Source organism: Camellia sinensis, chromosome 5, assembly GCF_055761805.1.
Source record: "Camellia sinensis isolate YWXY chromosome 5, ASM5576180v1, whole genome shotgun sequence".
Lineage (NCBI taxonomy): Eukaryota > Viridiplantae > Streptophyta > Magnoliopsida > Ericales > Theaceae > Camellia > Camellia sinensis.
This window is the reverse complement of record NC_138965.1, coordinates 168639341-168661087: the sequence shown is the minus strand read 5'-3', so window position 1 is coordinate 168661087 and position 21747 is coordinate 168639341. Positions and strand designations below refer to the sequence as shown.

At 37.4% G+C, this 21747-nt stretch overlaps 1 protein-coding gene across 1 annotated transcript; it reads left to right on the top strand.

The window, feature by feature from the left end:
- The first annotated feature begins 6008 nt into the window (after positions 1-6008).
- Positions 6009-19328, top strand: LOC114290359 (putative E3 ubiquitin-protein ligase LIN-1). The gene is given in 15 exon segments (XM_082872313.1): positions 6009-6020; positions 8134-8289; positions 8366-8442; positions 8489-9619; positions 9727-9871; positions 10250-10507; positions 11333-11639; positions 12059-12183; positions 12269-12385; positions 13418-13549; positions 13625-13747; positions 16673-16783; positions 16899-17045; positions 18423-18668; positions 19054-19328. Coding segments are annotated over 15 exon segments (3105 nt in total). The 3' UTR covers positions 19072-19328.
- Positions 19329-21747: the final 2419 nt, after the last annotated feature.

Here is a 21747-nt window from a genome sequence, read left to right as displayed (position 1 = left end):
TGCATTGTGTATGCCATTTCATTTGCATTGTGTTTGGGATAGGAGTTAGCCCAAGCACGGGAAACGAGAGACGTTTCGTACTCCGAGTGACGGAACGTGTCTCAATTCCCCGTCGCCGACACTCTGGATTACCCATGATGGAGTTTAGGTTTTGTTGTGTTTTCATGTGCATTCATCTCATATTGAGTCATGCAATTCGACTTCTCGGCCATCATAGATCGATATGCGTGATTGGTGGCACGAGGATCGAGGACTACACTCCCTGCAGAGTAGTCATGCATATATATGTGAAAATACTTTGCCATGCCCCTTTGTTGCTCTGTGTTGCAGCAAATCAGAAATCAGTAGCTTTCTAAAGCCTTGCACAGCATTCCGGCATTAATTGCAAACAGAGGCGAATCGGGGCATCGCAAGGAATTTCTCGACCAAGGCAACTCGAGCATGCATCATTCGTCATTTGGAACAGAGCTGAGGCGGTCCATAGATTTACGTGCCGATTTATCGCTTTCCTAGTTAATTTGTTAATTAATTAGGATTTTATAATATTTAATTATTCATTTCGGACTATATATTATTTATTCGGACCCTCCGAGCGAGGGCACAATTGTAATAAGTGTACGTGTGTGTGATGTATGTCTTCCAACCCCACGTCTTTCTCCCTTTTATTTACCAGCTTATGATGGTTAGATTAGGGCATGTTTCAATTAGCATACAGTATGATAGCATGTTTGCATTCATTCATCTGTCTTGCACGCACCGGGCTCGGCGCATCATACTAACTGCATTTGTATTTCAATTCCAAGTTGAATACATGTTAGCTGTAGCATCACCATATGCTATCTTAGAATAGCCGAGCCTATTGTAGTAGCATTTTGCATGTGTTGCATTAGGCATTCCAACATAGTTAGGATCATGCATAGATCTCTAACATAGCTTTTTGTTTTGGCTTGGAGTACTTGGTAAGTTTTATGCTTTAGCATCCTTGCATGCGTGTGAGTGACTGCCATGATAGCATGCTTACCATGAGGCTATTTGCTTATGTGATATACCTGCCTGAATGCTTGTGGGTGAAGGTTGGATTATCTGAATTGGAATAATGCATCAATTGTGAGTTTTAAGCCCACTAGACAGTGGCAAATCATCTTGTTTTCTAAGCCCACCTGAGGGTGGCAAATCCACGTCTTAGCCTACTTGCGGGTAGTACCATCAAACCACTTTCAAAAACAAACATGAAACGTTTTGTTCCAATTCAGGCGATCCAGTCTATACTTGTATGCTGTGCGCATCACATAGTAAATCTAGGCTAATAACCGGAATAAGAACACATAATATTTTCAAAATTAGATATCATGGTTAGTAGAGGCCGATCTTTGATCGGGCGAGCAGGGGTGCTCACGAAGTGACCTTCCCCAATCGTACCTAAGTTCCCGAGCCGAGGCAACTTTGGTGATGACGGACACATGACCTTAGGCAACGAGTCAGGGTTTCCTAAATTTTCCAAAACAAAACACTTAGGTGGCGACTCTGTATCTGGCAAAACAGTCCATGTTTGGCACTTCTTTCAAAAAAATCTGTTTTCAAAAACGATTTGCCGGATTTGGACTCTTTGATGATTCATCGGTCTTGCATTGCACTCTGCGAGATTAGATACAGGACCGTGACATTGAGTCTTGAATTGTAGTGAACCCAATGAACAAAATCGGGGGGGGGAGGGGATTCCCTCCCGGGACGTTTGGGGACGTCTACACACACCAAATACATCAATCAGCTAGAGAGCTTCTACCATTAACTAGCTCATGGCCCTTCGCAATGTGGGGCTTGGACATAGTGGGGCCACTTCCAACAGCGCCTAGCAACAGAAAGTTCTTTCTTGCAGCAACAGACTACTTTACAAAATGGGTGGAAGCAGAAGCACTTGCCTCAATAAAAGAGAAAGATGTGAAGAAGTTCGTCTGGCAGAATATCATCACTCGGTTTGGCATACCCTAGGCTTTAATATCAGACAACGGCACTCAGTTCGATGGCAAAATTTTTAGAAGCTTTTGTGAGGAGTACAAGATAGAATTCTACAATTCTACACCAGCATACCCCCATGCAAATGGCCAGGCAGAAGCAACAAACAAAGTCGTCTTAGATGGATTGAAGAAAAGGCTGGAGAAAGCAAAAGGTAAGTGGGTTGAGGAGCTCCGGCATGTTTTATGGGCTTACCGTACTACACCTCGGCGGTCTATTGGAGAAACACCTTTTTCCTTGGCCTATGGCATGGAAGCAGTAATCCCACTGGAAGTTGGCCTCCCCACTATTAGAAGTGAAAATTTTGACCCAGACTTAAATGGAGAAGCCATAGCATTGGAGCTCGACCTTGTAGAAGAAAGAAGAGAAAGCGCATTGGTTCACATCGCCTCATACCAGCAAGAGTTATCCAGAAAATATAACAAGACAATACATCCGAGGCAATTCAAGATTGAAGATTGGGTGTTGCGCAAAGTAATGGGAAACACCTTGGTACCCGAAGATGGCAAGTTAAGGCCTAATTGGGAAGGACCTTACAAAGTGGTTGGATTAGCAGGCAAAAGGGCATACCACTTGGAAGATAGAAACAGCAAGGCCATTCCCAGGCCGTGGAACACTGTCAATCTCAAACTATTTTATTTTTAGCTTTTCTTTAAACATACTTGTAGTTTTTCTTTTTTCAATAAAACAAGTAGTTTCCTTTTCAGCATAAATTGTTTTCTTCTATAAAAGTAGTTTAGTGAGCAAGGGGCAATGGAATCAGAGTTGGCCAGAATAACTAACTTTGAGCTCTTTTCAGCCGAGATCAAGATCTAGGTTGAAGAGGTTGGCTAGAAAAACCAACACTTACTTCTCCTAAGCCGAGATAAGGATTTGGGCTGCAGGAAGTTTGGCCGGAATAACCAAACACTTTACTCTAAGTTGGCAGGAATAACCAACTTTGACCTCTCTTTAGCCAAGATCAGGATCTAGGTTGAAGAGGTTGGCTGGAAAAACCAACACTTACTTCTCCTAAGCCGAGATAAGGATCTGGGCTGCAGGAAGTTTGGCAGGATTAAACAAAACACTTCACTCTAGGTTGGCAGGAATAACCAACTTTGAGCTCTCTTCAGCAGAGATCAGGATTTAGGCTGAAGAGGTTAGCTGGAAAAACCAACACTTAGTACTCTTCAGCCGAGATAAGAATCTAGGCTAAAGAGTTGTTGGCTGGAATAACCAACTTTTAGTACTCTTCAGCCGAGATAAGGATCTAGGCTGAAGAGTAGTTGGCTGGAATAACCAACTTTAAGTACTCTTGCCGAGATAAGGATTTAGGCTGAAGATGCTGGTAGGTATGGCCAAACAGAATACAAGGTTAAGACCAAGATAGGTATCTCGACCAGAAAATGTTATACTTCATGCATTCATGGTAAGAAAAGAAGCGCAATCATAGAGTTAACCGAACAAACAGTTGAACAAAAGAAGATTTTATTGAAAATTCAGACCAAAGGTACAAAAGATGGGGCCTCAGCCCGGTTACACATTCTTTCCAAAGAAGTAAAAAGAAGAAAATATGGGATCAAGCAAAAAGGTCGTCAAGATCCGCATCCAAATCAACTCAAAGCCCGGTTTCAGCAGGTAGTTTGGTCACATTTTCAACCAAGTCTTCCACCGGAGGCTCCACCTGAGCTGACTGAACAGCAGGATCATTGATGACGACCGGGGCATTATTAGGCTCTGATGCTTCTTCTTCTTCCTCAACTTGAAGAAATTTTTGTTGAATGGCGTTAGCATACTCCGCCATGTAGCTCGGGATAAAGTGAGGAGGGGGATTCTGGAAAACCTCAGTCTCATTCCCTTGACCGAGCTTCAAGACCGCTGCCTTCTACCCACATTTGAAGAATATATCCTTAGCAGCTTCGCACTACAAGATATAGGTGGCTTCACCTTCTTTGTAACCGCGGTCTTCCGCGTCCTCCATCTTCTTCTCAAGCTTCGTTATCTCAGCGTTCTTCTTCTTCTCAACTTTAGCAAGCTCGCGCAGATAATGGTCCTTCAGCTCGGTCAAGGCCTTTTGTTTGTCTGCCTCCGCCGAATCTACTAGCCCAGTGAGTCGGGCGACTTCTTATTGAAGCTCGGCCATTTTTTGTTTGGCTTCGTTTAGCTCGGCTGTCTTGCTATCGACGTCAGCTACGGCCAGCCTTGTCGTCTTGCCCAGCTCTAGCACACGCTTGTGTGCAATATGGTTCTTCTGCATGGCCTGCAAAAAGGCAGTAAGCAATTTTGAGTAAAAACCGAGCGAACAGATATCCAAAATTAGAAAACAAAAGAAAAATACTCACCAACACCATCGATTTGGTGGCCGAGCGGATGGCTTTCAGCTCGGTGAGATGATCGTGGTGTTCCATGTCAAGGGGCAAGCACACACTCTTAGCCAAGTTGAAGGCGAGCGAGTGGTCTTTGTCTGCCACCATTGAATCGGTGTCTCGAATGGCTCGGTTCTGGTATGATAACTTCGGGGCCCACTCAGAGGAGCTAGCCCGGTCAGAATGCTCAGGCTGTGGGCTCGGTGGCGTGGTTTGGGGAAGCACGGATTCATCCTCGTCGACAAGGCGGGGCTCGGTGGTGGAAGTCCGAGCACGCTTGCTTGGCCGAGATGAGGACGATTGAGCGGTTGGAAGGGCTACCACGGCCTCTTGTGTCTGGCCAGCTTGTGGTACTTCAGCCTGATTTGTTTCGGTGATGAGGGCTCTTACTGCTCTCTTTTTGGCCATTTCTTGTTCTGCAGTCAATGAGATAAGGTTGATTTGTGAAAGGGTTGGATCAAGTTCAAGAGAGGGTTCCAGAAGAAAATCTATTACCCTGGTCTTCCTTCTACTACTGTATCTGTATGTCGGCTCAAAGTTGAGTAGCTCGGCCCAACCTCAATCGTGATATCTTAGTGCGGCGCGGAGTGCGTCTAGGTTGGGATAACTATATTGCGACTTTAGATGGTCTAAATCTGCATAAGGAAAAAAGCTAACGGTTAGCAACGTGCCAAACTTATAGATAGAGTAAAGAAAGCAGAAAACTAAGCCGAGGTAATTATACCAGCTACTCTTTTGTTCCAGTTGATGCGGTCTCCTGGTATTTGGGCTTCCTGGTCCTCAAAGTTACCAGAAACCTAGAAAAAATCGTCGTCATTTACATCTTTGTCTGGGGTGTTCTTTATTATCTTTTCTCGGCGGCATCTTATTCTTAGGTAATATACCCAGCCATCTTCATTCTGGCCAATGGAGCATTGGTGGAATAGTTCGGCTAAACTGAGGTTAAGGCCAAGCCGGCGATTTAGCTCAGCGATGCCGTTTATTATTTTGTATGAATTGGTGCTAAGTTGGGTAGGGCAAAGTCTTGTTTGTTTGAGGAATTCACAAAGAAAAGGCTGTACAGGGAATCGGAGTCCGGTTTCTACAATAGAAAAGAGGGTGAAGGGAACGAAGCCCGGTTTACCCCAAGGAGTGGTATCTAGTTCGACTAAACTAAGGTGAACATCATCAGGGATGCTGTAGTCCCTTCGGAACTCGGCCATAGCCCCTGGAGAGTTTACTAAGAATCTATACTTCCCCATGTGGACTTAAATTATGTATAATTTAGCTCAGTGTTGAGATGACCTTCAGTATCTAGGTTGAGCGTGCAAAGGTGTGCCTGGCCAACCTAGTCAGTCTGCAAAGTGAAAAGAAAAAGTGTTAAGCACAGATCGTTGGACCGTGCTAAAAGAAACAAAGGCAAAATAAATGGAGTCCTAGCTCGGCTACGTACTATACAGTCTGTTCTTAGCTCGATTGAGACGAAGGACTTCAGCTCGGTTAAGCGGAACGACAGGTTCCTAGCCCAGTTGAAGCTTAGGGTGTGGCATTCTTGGTTCAGTTTTGACTAAATCAGAGAGCTGGTTTGGTCCCAAGTGATAGTCCGGTCATTGGTTAAGGCTTTCTAGTTCGGTAATGCACACACCTAATACAGTCTCTTAGTTCGGCTAAATGAAACAGAAGGTAAGTCCTATTGGAACTTAATCTAGTTCAGCTAGGTGCACAGCTTAAGTACAAATAGGTTCCTAGCTCGGTTGGACTTCTATTTTGGATCAAACGCATCGTTCTTCAGATTATTCATGAATACAGAGGTTCTATTACATGGTTTTTTCCTAGAAAAATGGAAACCAAAGTAGTGTGTTTTAAGAAACATGCGAATAGTATGCTACATACTACAGAAACTAAACAAACAAAAAGGAAGTGGTGTTGAGTTACTTACAGTTTGAAGACGAGAGGATGAAGATTGAGATCGCAAGGAAGAGCTTCGCAGGCACTGTGTTTAGAAAAATGAAGGCTCAGAGAGAGAGAGAAAATGATGAATAGTAGAAATGGTGTATTCAAAACATAGGGTTTTTGTTTAAGGCGTATGGAAAAGGCAGGACTGTTCAAAATACGTGAAGTACGAAGACGACTGGGACAGCTGTGCTTGACCAATGGGGCTCAGCCACGTGTCCGTGGAATAGAAAGCGATTCAGTTTTGCAGCGACTGAGAAGACATTTTTTTGATCGAACTGTTCGGTAGCCCGACGGCGTTTTAGCTCGGTTGAAAGGCTAAAGTTTTTAGCTCGGCTGGTGACAAATAATCCCATTCATGCTACGCAAATGGAATTAAGGGACAATTGAGAGGGTAATTTATAATTGAGCCGAGCTAAGGGCTTCTTTGTAAGTTGGGCCGCACAATGGACCGGGGTAAGGTTTGACGTAGCTCGGTCTTAGAGCTAGCAAGCTTGACCCAGGCGAAGTTCGGGCCGAGCTATGGATTGAGGAGCTTGGGCCTTGCGTGATAGACCTCATCCTTGTTAGCCCAATGAGGGATTGCTGCAGTTAGCTCGGTTCGAACAACTAGAACTGAGGTGTACTTAGACGGGGACCGAGCTAGGCACTGTGTACAGAATCACCGAATTGAGTATGTCAAAGGGTAAGTGTTAGCTCGGTCATCCTGTCATCCAACCGTGGTAAAACCATCTCACTTGGTTTACGCAGTGAGGGGGGTGTTGAAGGATAAGCATTATCTTTCAGGAGTGTGATTCCTAGGAGGATTCTACTTGGAGGAATAAGAGTTCTACTAGGATTGTGCTATGTGGAACCTATAAAAGCTCACAACATAACCTATGTAAAGGTAACACAACTTTGATTCTCGAATACACAGAGCTTTTGTCTATTTGTCTATTTTGCTGACTTAGGCATCGAAGAGGTATCCGGCACACACCCTCGGCTAGCTCACGTTTGTGTTTTCAGGGAGTAAAGCAACGACGTTTGGAGAAGCGCAGACTTGATCAACGGGATTATACGAGAACATTATTTCTTGCTCATACAGCAACCATTATGCTATGGCCTTTGCATCTCGCAACCGCAACCGCATCACCACAACCGTTACGGCGACCGTAACTGCTTTTCGAAACCTTGCGTGTAAGACAAAGAGAGGATAGTGCATCCACGCGTCCCAGAAAAGGCGAGCAAGGCCTCCATGCAAAAGGTCTGCAATTCCTTACACTAAACTCTCCTTACTTTCCTTCTTCTTTCAAAAGTTACTAACTTGACCGTCAGATGAGTTTTCCGGTGACACACCCGCTGGTACCTCACTGTTGTTGTGTTTTCAGGCCGTACGACACCATTCGGTGTAGCACAGAGCATGGTCTCAAGGTACAGACACAAAGAATATTTGCTTCCCATACAAGAAATATATGAATTGTTAATCATCCAAATAAAATTTATTTAAATTTTGTGTATATGATTCATTTCTTTTTGTGTTTCTCTACCAAAGATAAATTATACCGCTGTACACATTAAAATAAATGTATAACCTTTAAGCAAATCCTAATTGTAATTTTTATTTTCCGTGAGCTAAACATTTACTGATATGTTTACTGGATTTATTCAATTATACAAAAACTCCTTGAAGACAAGAATCCTTAATCTGCTATTTGGCCTTTTCTCATCCGTGACATTTTTCTTCTCAACTTCTCTCTTATACTTTTATGTGCTGTAATATTGTACTGATTTGCCTATCTTCAATCTTTTGTTTACCAGAAAGAATAATGACTTTCAGGTCAACCAACAGCTTCTCTGAATTCAGTTTGACAATTTCAAGCCAGAGATCTTCGAGGAAATCAGAACATTGCCAAACGATGATTCTGATTCTGAACTTGAGTCTTCTTCTGATGATCATTGGATTAATAATTCTTCTTTGGATTCTAAAGCCGAAACAGAGGTAATCGATATTAACTAGAAAGTAGAAACAGTCATGGACTGATAAAACTATGCAATTTATTTTAGTGAATGAGTTGTCAATATGGCTTATAGAAAAGAATGAAAAATTGGCATTGCTTGAATCTAGACAGAACCAGTCCCAAAATCCAAAGCAGCCCATTTCCGCAGATCAACATTACATTGTCTTCTGTGCTGTGTTATATTTGGATTTTTCTTGATATCAGTTCTCTGGTTCTTCTCATGGCTGAAATTGATAACCCACCAAGTGGAGGAAAACGCACACCGCCTAAAGACTTTGTATGTCCCATAACTAGTCACGTATTTCATGATCCTGTGACTCTAGAGACTGGTCAGACTTACGAGCGTGAAGCAATCCAAGAATGGCTTGATAGGGGAAATTGTACGTGCCCAATTACACGCCAAAAGCTTCCCAGCACTCAACTGCCTAAAACAAATTATGTACTTAAACGTCTCATAGCGAGTTGGCAAGAACAGAATCCCAATTCAGTTCCCGTCAAAACTGAAAACTCACAAGCAGAAAGAGAGCCATTTTTGAACTCAATGACGCATTTGATTTCTCCTAACATTGATGGTACAGTTAGTGAGCTGCGACAAGCCATTACAAACCTTTGTATGTCAGAAATTTTAAAAGAGTCAGAAATGGCGGTGCTACAAATTGAGCGGTTCTGGCAGGAATCAAAAATGGAAGTCGAGATTCAAACTATGCTCTCGAAACCTCCGGTTATTAATGGGTTTGTGGAGATCCTTCTCAATTCTGTGGATCTCCAAGTCTTGACCGCGACAGTTTTCCTCTTGTCCGAGCTTGGATCAAGAGACCACACTGTGATCCAGACACTAACCACAGTGGATTCTGATGTGGAATGTGTCGTTGATCTTTTCAAGAAGGGTTTGTTTGAATCTGTTGTGTTGATTTACTTGCTAAGACCCTCCTCCACGAGCCTCATTGAGATGGAAATGGTGGAGACCCTTTTGATAGTAATTAGAAATGAAGAAGATGATACGCTCAAAATGTGTATGAAGCCAAAAACAGCAGCAGTGATTTTGTTGGGGCAAATACTTGAAAGTGCTCAGGAAATTAGTGAAATTGTGAGGAGGGCTATTACGACAAAGGCAATTGAAAGTTTTGTCACGAGCTTGAAATCCGATTGGGTAGAGGAAAGGATCACTGCGGTTGGTATCTTATTGAGGTGCATGTTAACGGAAGGCAAGTGCAGGAATGACATTGCTGATAAGGCTGAGTTGGGCCCTGTTCTGGAGAGCTTCATGGGTGCAAATGATAGTGAGCGCTTTGAGATAGTTCGATTTTTTTCTGAATTAGTTAAGCTGAATAGGTACTTTTTTTTTGGCTCAGTGTTTTTCCATCCTCATCTATGGCTATTCATATTTGTATATCTTCAATAATTTTAGACTCAATTAACAATGCCATTTTTTTTTTCAGAACAACGTTTAATGAGCAGATCCTCCATATCATAAAGGATGAAGGAACTTATAGTACAATGCACACACTCCTCATGTATCTACAGACAGCCCTCCAGGATCAATGTCCTATCGTAGCTGGCCTCCTCCTCCAGCTTGACATATTGGTTTGAAATTTTCTCTCCCTCCCCAGTGATCAAAATTTCTTTTCCATATGTTGTTTTGGTTAGCTTGGAAATAGAAACATTTCTGAAATGTTTCAGAAACATAAGGGAAAGGGGAAAAAAGGGAATAGAAAACATTTTAAATGTTTAGAAACAACTAATTGTTTCGTAGTGTTTTGGTGCGTTTCAGCATGTTTCAGTAGAAACACTGGAATTTCAGTAATTCATTAATGTTTCATTTTTGTTTTCTAGAAAACGGGAACATTTCAACTGTTGCAATGGAAAAGAAACGAAATTTTGTTCCGTTCTCTCTCTCTCTCTCTCTCTCTCTGATAAAATGGCTTCTAACAGTATTTTAATTAGTACTTTTTCATTTTGTAGGAGGAGCCAAGGAAGATGAGCATATACCGAGAAGAGGCAATAGATACCCTTATTTCATGCCTAAGAAATTCAGACTTCCCTGCCACTCAAATAGCAGCTGCTGAGACAATTTTGGCCCTCCAAGGGCGGTTCTCTTCTTCTGGAAAGCCCGTTGCCCGGATCTTTCTCCTTAAACGTGCAGGACTTGACAAAAGTTACAAATCTTTAACGAGAAAGGAGCAGTTTAGGAACATATCAGGAGACATTCCAGGAAATTTGGTTCGCTCATTTGTTTATTGTTATAATCTTTGTAATCTTCATAGATACCTTATTTTTTGTTTCTCTTAATGTTTAGGGCAAATTACACTTTACCCTGTCAACTATGGGCCGTTGTTAATTTACCCCCTTCAACTAAAAATTACTACATTTTGCCCTTGTAATCTTCTGATTTGTTTCAATCTCAAACTTTTGCTAACACGTCATTATGAAAAGAGAATGAAAAAGTGGCATAGGAGCTGTACATACCAATTTTACAAGAAAATATTCATTTAGTAGGTGCTTTACATACATATATGTGAGACGGATGTATAGATTTTCCCATATGTGCATATATTTTCTCACATTTCTTCATAGGAGAGGAGAAGATATATACATATCTCTCACATGTAAATAAATCAGTTCTCTAATGAGTATTATGGTCATAAATTGGTACGGGCAGCTCACATGTCATTTCCGTCCTCTTTCATAAGAAAATAAAAAGATGAGATTGAAACAAATCAAAGATCAAGGGGGTAAATTGTAGCAATTTTTCGTTAAGGAGGGAAAACTGACGACATCCCATAGTTAAAGCAAGCTAAAATAGTTATGCCCTATTGTTTATTGTTACATTTTTGTTGTTTATATTTGCTAAACTACATGTCTTTTTCAAACATAAAATAAAAAATGTGATCCCTAATAAACTACAAACTAAATTACCAATTACTCACAATGTGGGGTGAGCTCCATACTCTTGTGATGGGATCCACACCTTATTGTGAGCAGTTGACAATTTAGTTTGTAGTTTATTAGGAATGACTTACTTAAAATTTTAAATTCTATCTATAGGAGGAAGAGAAGGCTGCTGAGGAGTGGGAAAGAAAGATGGCATTTGCTCTTGTCAGCCATGAATCTGGTCTGGTGTTTGAGGCTTTAGCAGTAGGCTTAAAGAGTAGATATGCAGAGTTATGTTCAGCATGCTTTGTGTCAGCCACGTGGCTTTTACAAATGCTCAATGTCCTTCCAGACACAGGCGTACGAGGAACAGCTCGTGTATGCTTGCTCAAGCGCTTTTTATCACTATTCAAGTCTGCAAAGGACAAAGAAGATAAAGTCCTTTCCATGCTCGCTCTGAATAGCTTCATCCGTGATGCTGGTGCGTAACAATTTATGGAATTAGTAAAAAGTTTGCTCCATAATTTTATTGCAAGATAGTTATTGCAAAACTTGAGTTATATCCAAAAACGAAAATAATTGTAGAAATGGGCTAAAGTATCTATTCTGAAGGAGCAAAATCAGTATGTAAGATGTTCATTAGAAGGGGGAAAAAATGTGAAAAGAAAACAATTATGGCAATCACTGCTTCTATACAATCAAAGTGATATCTGCATAATATATATATATATATATATAGATTTTGTTAACGTGTGCCCTTACGGCACATGTTGATAAGCTTAAACAGATTGTACATTTTGAGTCTATTTGGTCATAATTATGTTTGTCTGCCTACATCTTTCTTGGGAATCTATTTTGTGAAAAGAATGTAGTTCTTGTACTTGGCATTGTGTCTTGCAGAGGGGATGGGTGAAATTACTTCCCACCGGAAGGATATCTTAACGGGTCTGAGAGAGCTCAAGAAATCCTCTACAATGGCATTTGATATGCTGAAAGTTTTCTCAGAAGGGAATGACTCCAGTGCTGTAAGTTTCTTCTACTTTATTCTATTCTGTCTTATCTCGGAAAATTGGAATTAGCTTCAGGCAATATTCTGTTCTTTGGCACCAGGACCTGTGGAATCATAAAGAATTAGTTCAAGAAGATTGCAATGTAAATGGAAAAGTGCTGTCAGTAGTTTGCTTCAAAAACAAGATATTTTCTGGCCATTCAGATGGAACGATAAAGGTAAATGAGCCAATCTGTTAGGCTGTGTTTGGGTCTTGAATTTGGAGAGGAATTTGTGGAGAAAAGGGAAAAGTGACAAAATTTTAGCTTATATTTCGTTTTCATTTCCCTCGTTTCCTTTTCCTCCATAAATCCCTCCCCCAATACTAGATCCAAACACAACTAGTATTTTTCATGGATCGTACTTTCCATGGTTTCAGTTTTTTAAATATAGTGGCTTATGTGTGGATCCTAGAATTCTAAATGTATTTTATAGACAGTGCATGTATTTATATATATCTCGTGATTTAAAGAACTGAATACAAGTATAACACATGTATATAAACAATTCAGTTGTTGGTCTATGCATTCCCCATGTAGATGGCTTTGTATATACATTTGGTGATTGGAAGTCTCACTACTACACTATAACTTAGTGAAATAACCACAATCATCGGAATTGATCCTATAGAAGATGATGGCAATTATTAAATTAACCAAGTGACTAATTGATTTCATGCCTTTTCATCCTACCAATCCAAACCCCCAAAAGAACAGACTCCAGAGATTTTGTTCATCGGAAATAGCCAATCTAGCTAGAAGCTATCCTAATTTTTTGGTGTTGAATGGTGTTATCCATAGTGCAAGCAATTGATGTGTGCATGCGCTAATACATGAGCAAGTGGTTAAGTAGGTAGCAAGCATGGACGCATATGCGCCACTGTTTCCAAATAGATTGTAAAATTTTTGTTGAAGACCTGTGCATTTCTCCACTTGCAAAGAACTGGTTTCTCATAGAGAGATGTCGGCTCGGAGTCACCAACTGCATATGGTTTTTGTTGATGTATCTTAACACTGAGATTGTATTTGGAACCATATATGCCTCTAATATAAGGCATGTTATTGTTTTAGTTGAATTCAAACAGATTTACATGAAGAGGTAATGTTAATACTTAATACCCATCAAGATATAAGGTTACTAAACAAATAAGCCGGTGAATTTCAATCTGCTGCCAAATTTTTAATTGTTTTCCCCTACTAAAAATCCTGAAGGTGTGGACTGGTAGAGGTTGCATTATACCTCTTATTCAAGAAACTCAATTGCATACCAAGGCAGTTACTAGCTTGGCAATTCTACAGACACAAGATAAGCTATACAGTGGTTCACTTGACAGGACTGTAAGGGTATGTCATAATCTTTTTTCTAATTCAGATTGGTTTAATTTGCATTCCTTAAAAGTTTCTTGTTCATGCAACTAGGTCTGGTCTATCAACATTGAAGTAATTCATTGCACACAAGTTCATGAAGTGAAGGATCAAGTCAATAATCTACTAGTTGATAAAAGCATTTTGTGCTTCATTCCACAAGGAGCTGGCATCAAGGTGTGTCATAAAGCTTCCATCCAATTTTCTAAACATTTTATTTCTACATTTAACAATGTCACATACCTTGAAAAATTACTGTGAAATTCATTTTAGATGTGGTCCCATCACATTAACATTAAATCCACATTGTACACCTCACTTTTGGGGTACGTTGCATTTTTCTTCAACGTTTAAGCCTTTTAAATCACACTATGGAGGATGGTTTGACCATCATTTTATTTTGATGGTGGTAAGGGTGCATACATCTTGAACTCCCAAAATCCTACTTGCTCTTTTTATTATTTTGTTCTGACTTCCTCAATCATTCAATTGTCAAGGGAATCACCAAATTATCCCCAAGGGGCCAATGAAGTCATTCATCATGAACTTGCTGCTGAAGTACTAATGGTCAACACTGTTTTCATCTTGCATATGGTTTTTTTAAAGGGGAAATTACAAAAAAAAAAAAAAAAAAAAAAAAAAAAAAAAAAAAGAAAGAAAGAAAGAAAGAAAGAAAGAAGAAGAAGAAGAAAGAAAAAAGGAGAAAAAAAATGGAAACTTCACAAAACAATTGCATAAACATGGAGAGTAAAAATAACTATAGTAGGGGTCTATGAAGCAATGACACTCCAAAATAGATGCCATAGCAATGGCGTGTCGTTTTATTAATTAATCTACTAGTTGACAAAAGCATTTTGTTCTTCACTCCACAAGGAGCTGGCATCAAGGTCTGTCATAAAGCTTCCATCCAATTTTCTAAACATTTTATTTCTACATTTAACAATGCTACATACCTTGAAAAATTATTACGAAATTCATTTTAGATGTGGTCCCATCACACTAACATTAAGTCCTGTACACCTCACTTTTGGGGTACATTGCATTTTTTTTCAACATTAAAGCCTTTTAAATCACACTATGGGGGATGGTTTGACCATCACTTCATTTTGATTGTGGTAAGGGTGCGTACATCTTGAACTCCCAAGATCCTATTTGCTCTTTTTATTATTGTGTTCTGACTTCCTCAACCCCAAGAGGCCAATGAAGTCATTCATCATGAACTTGCTGCTGAAGTACTAGTGGTCAACACTGTTTTCATCTTGCATATGGTTTTTTTAAAGGGGAAATAAAAAAATAAAAAATAAAAAGAAGAAAGAAAAAAGCAGGAGAAAAAATGGAAACTTCACAAAACAATTTCATAAACATGGAGAGTAAAAATAACTATAGTAGGGGTCTATAAAGCACCAACACTCCAAAATAGGTGCCATATTAGTGGCGTGTTGCTTTACTAATTAATTATTTATTTTATTTTATTTTTTATATTGAATTAATGTTATTTTTTGTTACTTTTGATTGATTGTGGTGAAATAAAAATACATAAAAAATACTTTTTTTTATTGCCATATCCCCACTGTGTCCTCATTTTTGTGAAATCACCGTATCTGTGGCTGTGCTTCTTATGTAGGGGTAAAAAGTTGAAAACTAATTGCAAAAGCATGATTTTTATTGCTTTGCCCCTCTTTCTCTTTTCCTTTCTCCCCTCTCCTTCCTCTCACGTCCCTCCCTCTACAACCAGCCATTTCCCGTCAACCATCACCACCACCATCACCCTACCCACACCCCGACAAGACCTTACCACTGTCACCACCATCGCCACCCTCTCCCCAACCTTCCTCCAACCCCACCACGAAAAAAATTTGAATGTAATGGTGATACCATGTCATCAGTATAACCATTCAATAACTTCTTGCAAGGTAGTTATGTCTAGAAACCTCCTTTATTGTTTGTTGGTGATACCACAACATTGGTATCACCGTGACACTGAATTTTTAACCCCCCCCTTCCCCCCCCCAACCACCTCCAGCCTGCTACCTACCCTCACCCTTCCCGACTATTGAGAGTATGCAACAAACCCTTTACGCTACAAACCCTAGATCTCCCCTTTGCAAATCCCTCTACGAATGTCACACAAATCCCTAGCTCCCAATTTGTTGTTGATTGTAATCTTAAGGTTCACAAAGAAAAAGGGAATGGTGGCAGTGGAGAAAGGGCAGCGAGTTGCGATGAGAGAAGAGGGAGAGAGATAGTGTTAGTAAAAATTATGCTAGGCCTTGATCGACAGTAATCAAGCAATAATTTAAACAGGAAACCAGACGATTGTATAAAGGTTCCAAATGCCTTGAAAGTAGAAGGACTTCTTTGGAACAATTAACAATCGAAAGAGTGAAGTATCCAAACAAACAAAGACAACTCCAGATGAAATTATCTAAGTTTACAAAAATTACAAGTCGCAAATTACAGAGAAAACTATTCTTAAGTTAAGATAATCTACTCCTAAGACTTAAGGTAGACTACTCCTAAAGATAAAAAGAAAAAAAAAATATGATAAGTCTGATGATTTGTTGATGTCCCCTCTCTTTGCAAACTTTTCGGTCTTTATAGCTCTTCTTTCCGATGACCTCAAGATCTCCTCAATCTGCAACTGCTACTGTATAACAGCTACAACTGCTCCCTCACTTCCAAATCCTCAAACCACATTAAGCCTTCACTTCCACCTGTCGATCTTCACTTCCTTTGAGTTGACACGTGTCCCTAGGTCCTTTCAACCTTCCTTTGACAGAGAAAAATCCCCAACTTGTTCATGTTTCCCTCTGCAAGTCACCCACTAAGCCCATGAATTGGCCAAAAACTGCTCTATCATCTTCACTGTTTAATGCACATTCTCATCCTCTCAACTTGCTTACCCCTTAAACAACCGCTGAACCCTTACTTGATTTTGCCACATGTCGTATCCCAACTGGTCCACTTGTCGATATGAACCAGCAAAAATGGGTGCAAACAGATAGAAGCTTAATAAATCACACATCTTTCAGTTAAGGTTAATTCCAAAAGTAGTTGTGGCGATAGGCAACTGATTTATGTACCTTCCTATTCTTGTATCAGGTGCAGTCATGGAGTGGAGGATCCAAATTGTTGAATCCAAACAAATATGCAAAGTGTTTAGCCCTTGTACAAGGGAAATTATACTGTGGATGCCAGGACAATACTATTCAGGTACCAAAATCTCTCTATCTTTACATCCATTGCCTCCTTTCGTGTTTCTTCACTTCCTTCTTTTCTTTTGATCAGTGGCAAAATTTTATTTATTTTGACTTTCACAATCTTTCAGGAAATTGGTTTAGACACCGGAACTCTCAGTACAATTCAAACTGGATCCAGGAAATATCTAGCGAAAGCAAGTCCCATCTATGCACTGCATGTTCATGATGGGCTAATATATTCGGCCAGCTCTTCCTTAGATGGAGCAGCTATAAAGGTACTGCTTCTTTACAAAATTTGATGACCTCCCGGATTTTAGTTTTTTTTAAAAAAAAATTTTCTTCTACATATTAGATGATGATGTGTCCATTCTAAGACCATCTCCAACGGTGAACCAAACCTGGCATCAAATTTAAAATTTGGTGAAAAAGTCACTTTTTTAAGCTCCAACGGTTTCACCAAATCGATATCAAATCCAGAATTCAGCAAAAATGGTATCAAACTGAGTGCAGGCGAAGCATTTCACCAAAGCACTGTTCCTAACCGTTGGGATGAGAGGAACGGGTCGACCATCCGGTTGACCAACCGGTCGCCCCGGAGAAAGTTCAGACAGTTCACAAAAAGGTTCAAACCATTCAAAAAAAAAAAAAAAAAAAAATTTGCCTAGGTGGTCGACCACCCGGTCGACCGGCCGGTTGACCACCCGGTCGACCACCAAAAGTTCAAAAAATTCAAAAAAAAAGGTTCAAACAAGTAAAAAAAAAAAAAAAAAAAAAAAATTTTTTGCCGTTACCGGTTGACCGGCCGGTCGACCGGCCGGTCAACCAACCGGTTGACCAACGCAAATTTGATGAAATGGATTCGATGTTGAACCGTTGGAGCGCGAAGTATCAAATTAAGGAAATGACCCATTTTCGACTCAGATTTGGTGAAACATTTGCTACACCGTTGGAGATGCTCTAAGTAACTAAAATTGAATATTTCCCAAAACTTGCATAAAACTTTTAACTGATCATTTTATAAGTTTGTGGATAAATCATATTTTGTACATTAAATATCATTTCAGTCCCTTATTTTCCAATTGTAACGGTTAATCCCTTATATTTTTTAGTCAAATTGTAATATTGTACTTCCATTAGTTTGGTGTTAAGTGCCTACTGGAAATTATCACGTGACCGTCACATGTGTTATTGTTTAGGGCAAAAATGTAATTTTCTTCTCCTCTCTATTTTTCTATTTTTTCACAATATTTTCTTTCTACGGTATTTTCTAGACCCACCACTATTGGAAGTGACAGAAAAGAGGTGGGCAATGGCCATAGGTAGTGGGGAAGGGGTGAGGGAATAGCAAGGAAGGGTTGGTCGGTGGTGGCGGTGGATTTAGAAAATACAATAGAAAGAAAAAAAAAATAAAGTGAAAAAAAGAGAAAATGAAAGAAAAATATTATTTTTTCCTAAAAAGTGTCTCATGATAGGGCTATATGGCAAATTTTGTAAGGCAATTTAACACCAAACTAGCTGATGATTCCCATTGCAAATTGACCAAAAGTGTACGAAAATGAGGAACCAAAGTGAGATTAGGTGCAAAGCTTAATTTACCCGAAGTATTGTGTTTATATGACAAATGATATTTGATTGTTGTTATGTGGCAAAAGATATGGAATGCTTCGAATTACAGTATGGTTGGATCGTTGCCATCTACGTTGGAGGTGAGGGCCATGGCTATAAGCTCTGAGCTGATATATTTGGGTTGCAAGGGAGGGATTGTGGAAATTTGGTGCAGAAAAAAACACAGTAAAATAGAAACACTTCAAAGTGGTACTACTGCTAAAATTCTATGTATGAGTCTTGATGCCGATGAAGAAGTTTTGGTGGTTGGAACATCTGATGGCGGAATTCAGGTACATTTTTCCTTTCATCTCAACATTCATAGAGCATAAACACAGTGTAAAAGATGCTTTCGAATTCTTTACTTTTAGTGAACTTTAAAAAACTAACAATTATAGGGACTACCGGTATAATAAATATAATACATCGATTTCACTTTGATCTCTCTAGTTTTACACATGGTCTTTGTCCATTCTAATTTCTAATAGTGAGTGATGGACAGACCACATTGTCACAAAATTGAAAGTGTATAGAATAAATTATTTAAATTGAGATTACGGGGATTAAAGTAACACTTTGCTTAAATTATATGAAATTTATAAATTTAAACACGCCGTAGAGGTAGTAGATTTATTAGCTTTTCCAACTAATGGAAGGAGCATTTCTCTTGATGTGCAGGCATGGGGACTGACCTAAATGAGGATGAACCACAAGTTTTTCATATACACGGTTGCAGACTAAAATCATCAATTGACATTATTTTGGGTTCTAGGAACCTAGGAATAAGCTTCTTCTCTGTTTGGGAGATGTTCTTGGCAAATTGTATATATACATATTATGACAACCTTTGTTGTTTCCGTCATGGCCGTTATAGGGCCTCTTTATATCCTTGTACAGAATAACGTACAAAGAGCTTGAAATTGTTTGAAAAATAAATTTGCTTTCCGTGTTTATATAGTTCATATTACACAACCGTTTCTTTTATCTCATAAAAAAGTCAATTATCAATTTCCAAACGAGATCTAATTCTAATCACCTTGTTTGGTTCAAAATTTTGAATCTGTTTTTCAGAAATTTGAGTTTTTTATTTTTTGTATTTTCTTAATTTTTTAATATTTAAAGTATTTTTTTTAGTTTTTAGATACACTTAACATAAATACACGAAAAAATAAAATATTTATAGAAAAAAATCTTTAAAAAATTTACTAAATACCAAAAATATAAAAATTCAGTAAATATTAGTATTCTTGTATATTTATTATACAAAAAAATATATATATATTTTTATAGGGCCTCTTTTTTTTCACTTAATTTTTTTAATATTTGAAATATTTTTTTTTAGTTTTTAGATACACTTAACATAAATAGATTTAAAAAAATAAAATATTTATAAAAAAAATATCATTTTAAAATTCACTAAATATTAAAAATAAAAAAATAAAAATAAAAAAATTCAATAGATATTCGTATTCTTGTATATTTATTATACAAAAAAAAAATTATAAGGCCTCATTTTTTTCACTTAATTTTTTTAATATTTGAAATAATTTTTTTTTTTTTTTTAGATACACTTAACATAAATACACTTCAAATGTATAATATTTATGGAAAAAATCTTTAAAAAAATCACTAAGTATAAAAAATATAAAAATTCAATACATTTTAGTATTTTTGTGTATTTATTAATTTTAAAAATATTTTTGTAAATATTATACTTTTTAGGTACATTTGTAGGTTAGGTGAATCTAAAAAGTAAAAACTTTATTTAAAATATTTTAAAAAATAAACTAAAAGCAAAAAAAAAAGTGAAAAAAAAACAATTTTTAAAAGAATTAAATTAAAAAATTAAAACTAAACAAGGTGATTAGTACCGTATATTATACCAAGAGATTGTTTAGATTTGATCTAAATAAATATATGTTTTGAATTTTTACAAAAAAAATATGCAGAAAAGTAAAAAGGTAATGTAACCTAAATAACTACACTTATTGGGTGGACGGACTGGATAAGGGGGGATTGTAATCCATCGGACTATTAGTCCCGAGATATATTGCCCCCGGACTATTTGGTTGGATTGGATTTGTATCCTATGTTTGTTTAGTTATGAAATTAGATGCCTAGATTGGACTATTTTTAGTGAATCTAATGTTTGGTTAGACAGACAGGATAAGGATAAATGTTCAAAAGACTATTTTACCCTTGTAATTTATAATTTATAATTTATATTTAATATATAATTTTAAATTTGTAATCTATAATTTATAATTTAACAACACTAAAAAAATTTAATTTATAAGGCCATAATTTTTAATTTATTATTTTCAATTAAATTAAATTTATAATTTATAATTTATATTTTTTATTTAATATATAATTTTAAATTAACGACAATAAAAAATAATTTTATTTAATATATAAATTAAATTTTCAACAACAATAAAAAAAATTTAATATATAAGGCCATAATTTATAATTTATTATTTTTAAATAAATTTAATTTATAATTTATACTTTTTATTTAATATATAATTTTAAATTAACAATACTAAAAATAATTTTATTTAATATGTAAATTTAATTTTTTAACAATACTAAAAATATTTAATTTATAAGGCCATAATTTTTAATTTATTATTTTTAATTAAATTTAATTTATAATTTAAATTTTTATTTAATATATAATTTTAAATTAACAACATTAAAAAAAAATAATTTATAAATGTTCAAAAGACTATTTTACCCTTTTCTAATTGTTTGCTAAGTAATAGCATTGGGATAAAATGGACATTTCAAAACCTAATCCCATGGAATACCAATTCCATGGAAATAATCTCATCCTCCCATGGGATAGGATAGTCCCATAAATATGAGACTAATAGTCCGAGAGGACTATTAGTCCGGAACAAAAAAAAAATTGAAACAAACAATGGACTATTAGTCTGGTGGGACTAATAGTCCAATCCCACACCATAATCCTTCAAAACAAACACACCCATTTAGTTTTATGTCAAATAGTGTCTAAATTCAAAAATTTATTAAAGAATTATTTGAAAGGATCTAAATAAATATATTTATTAATTTTTTATAATTTTTTTACAATATAATAAAAAAAAGATAAAAAAAATGATTTAAATCACCAAGACAATCCCTAAATCTTTTATAAACAATTTTAATATTATTATTATTTTTAATCTTTCTATTTCTTCTAATTTTTTCATTCGTATCAAAATCAATTCATTCAAACACACCTAGTAAATGAGCAGTTATTGGTTAGTTTAGAATACCGTTACGTGTCTCAATAGTGTTAGGATGATTAAAGAATACAAAAACACATGATAAATTATGGTTATAGGATATTTGAAAAGTCAAAAA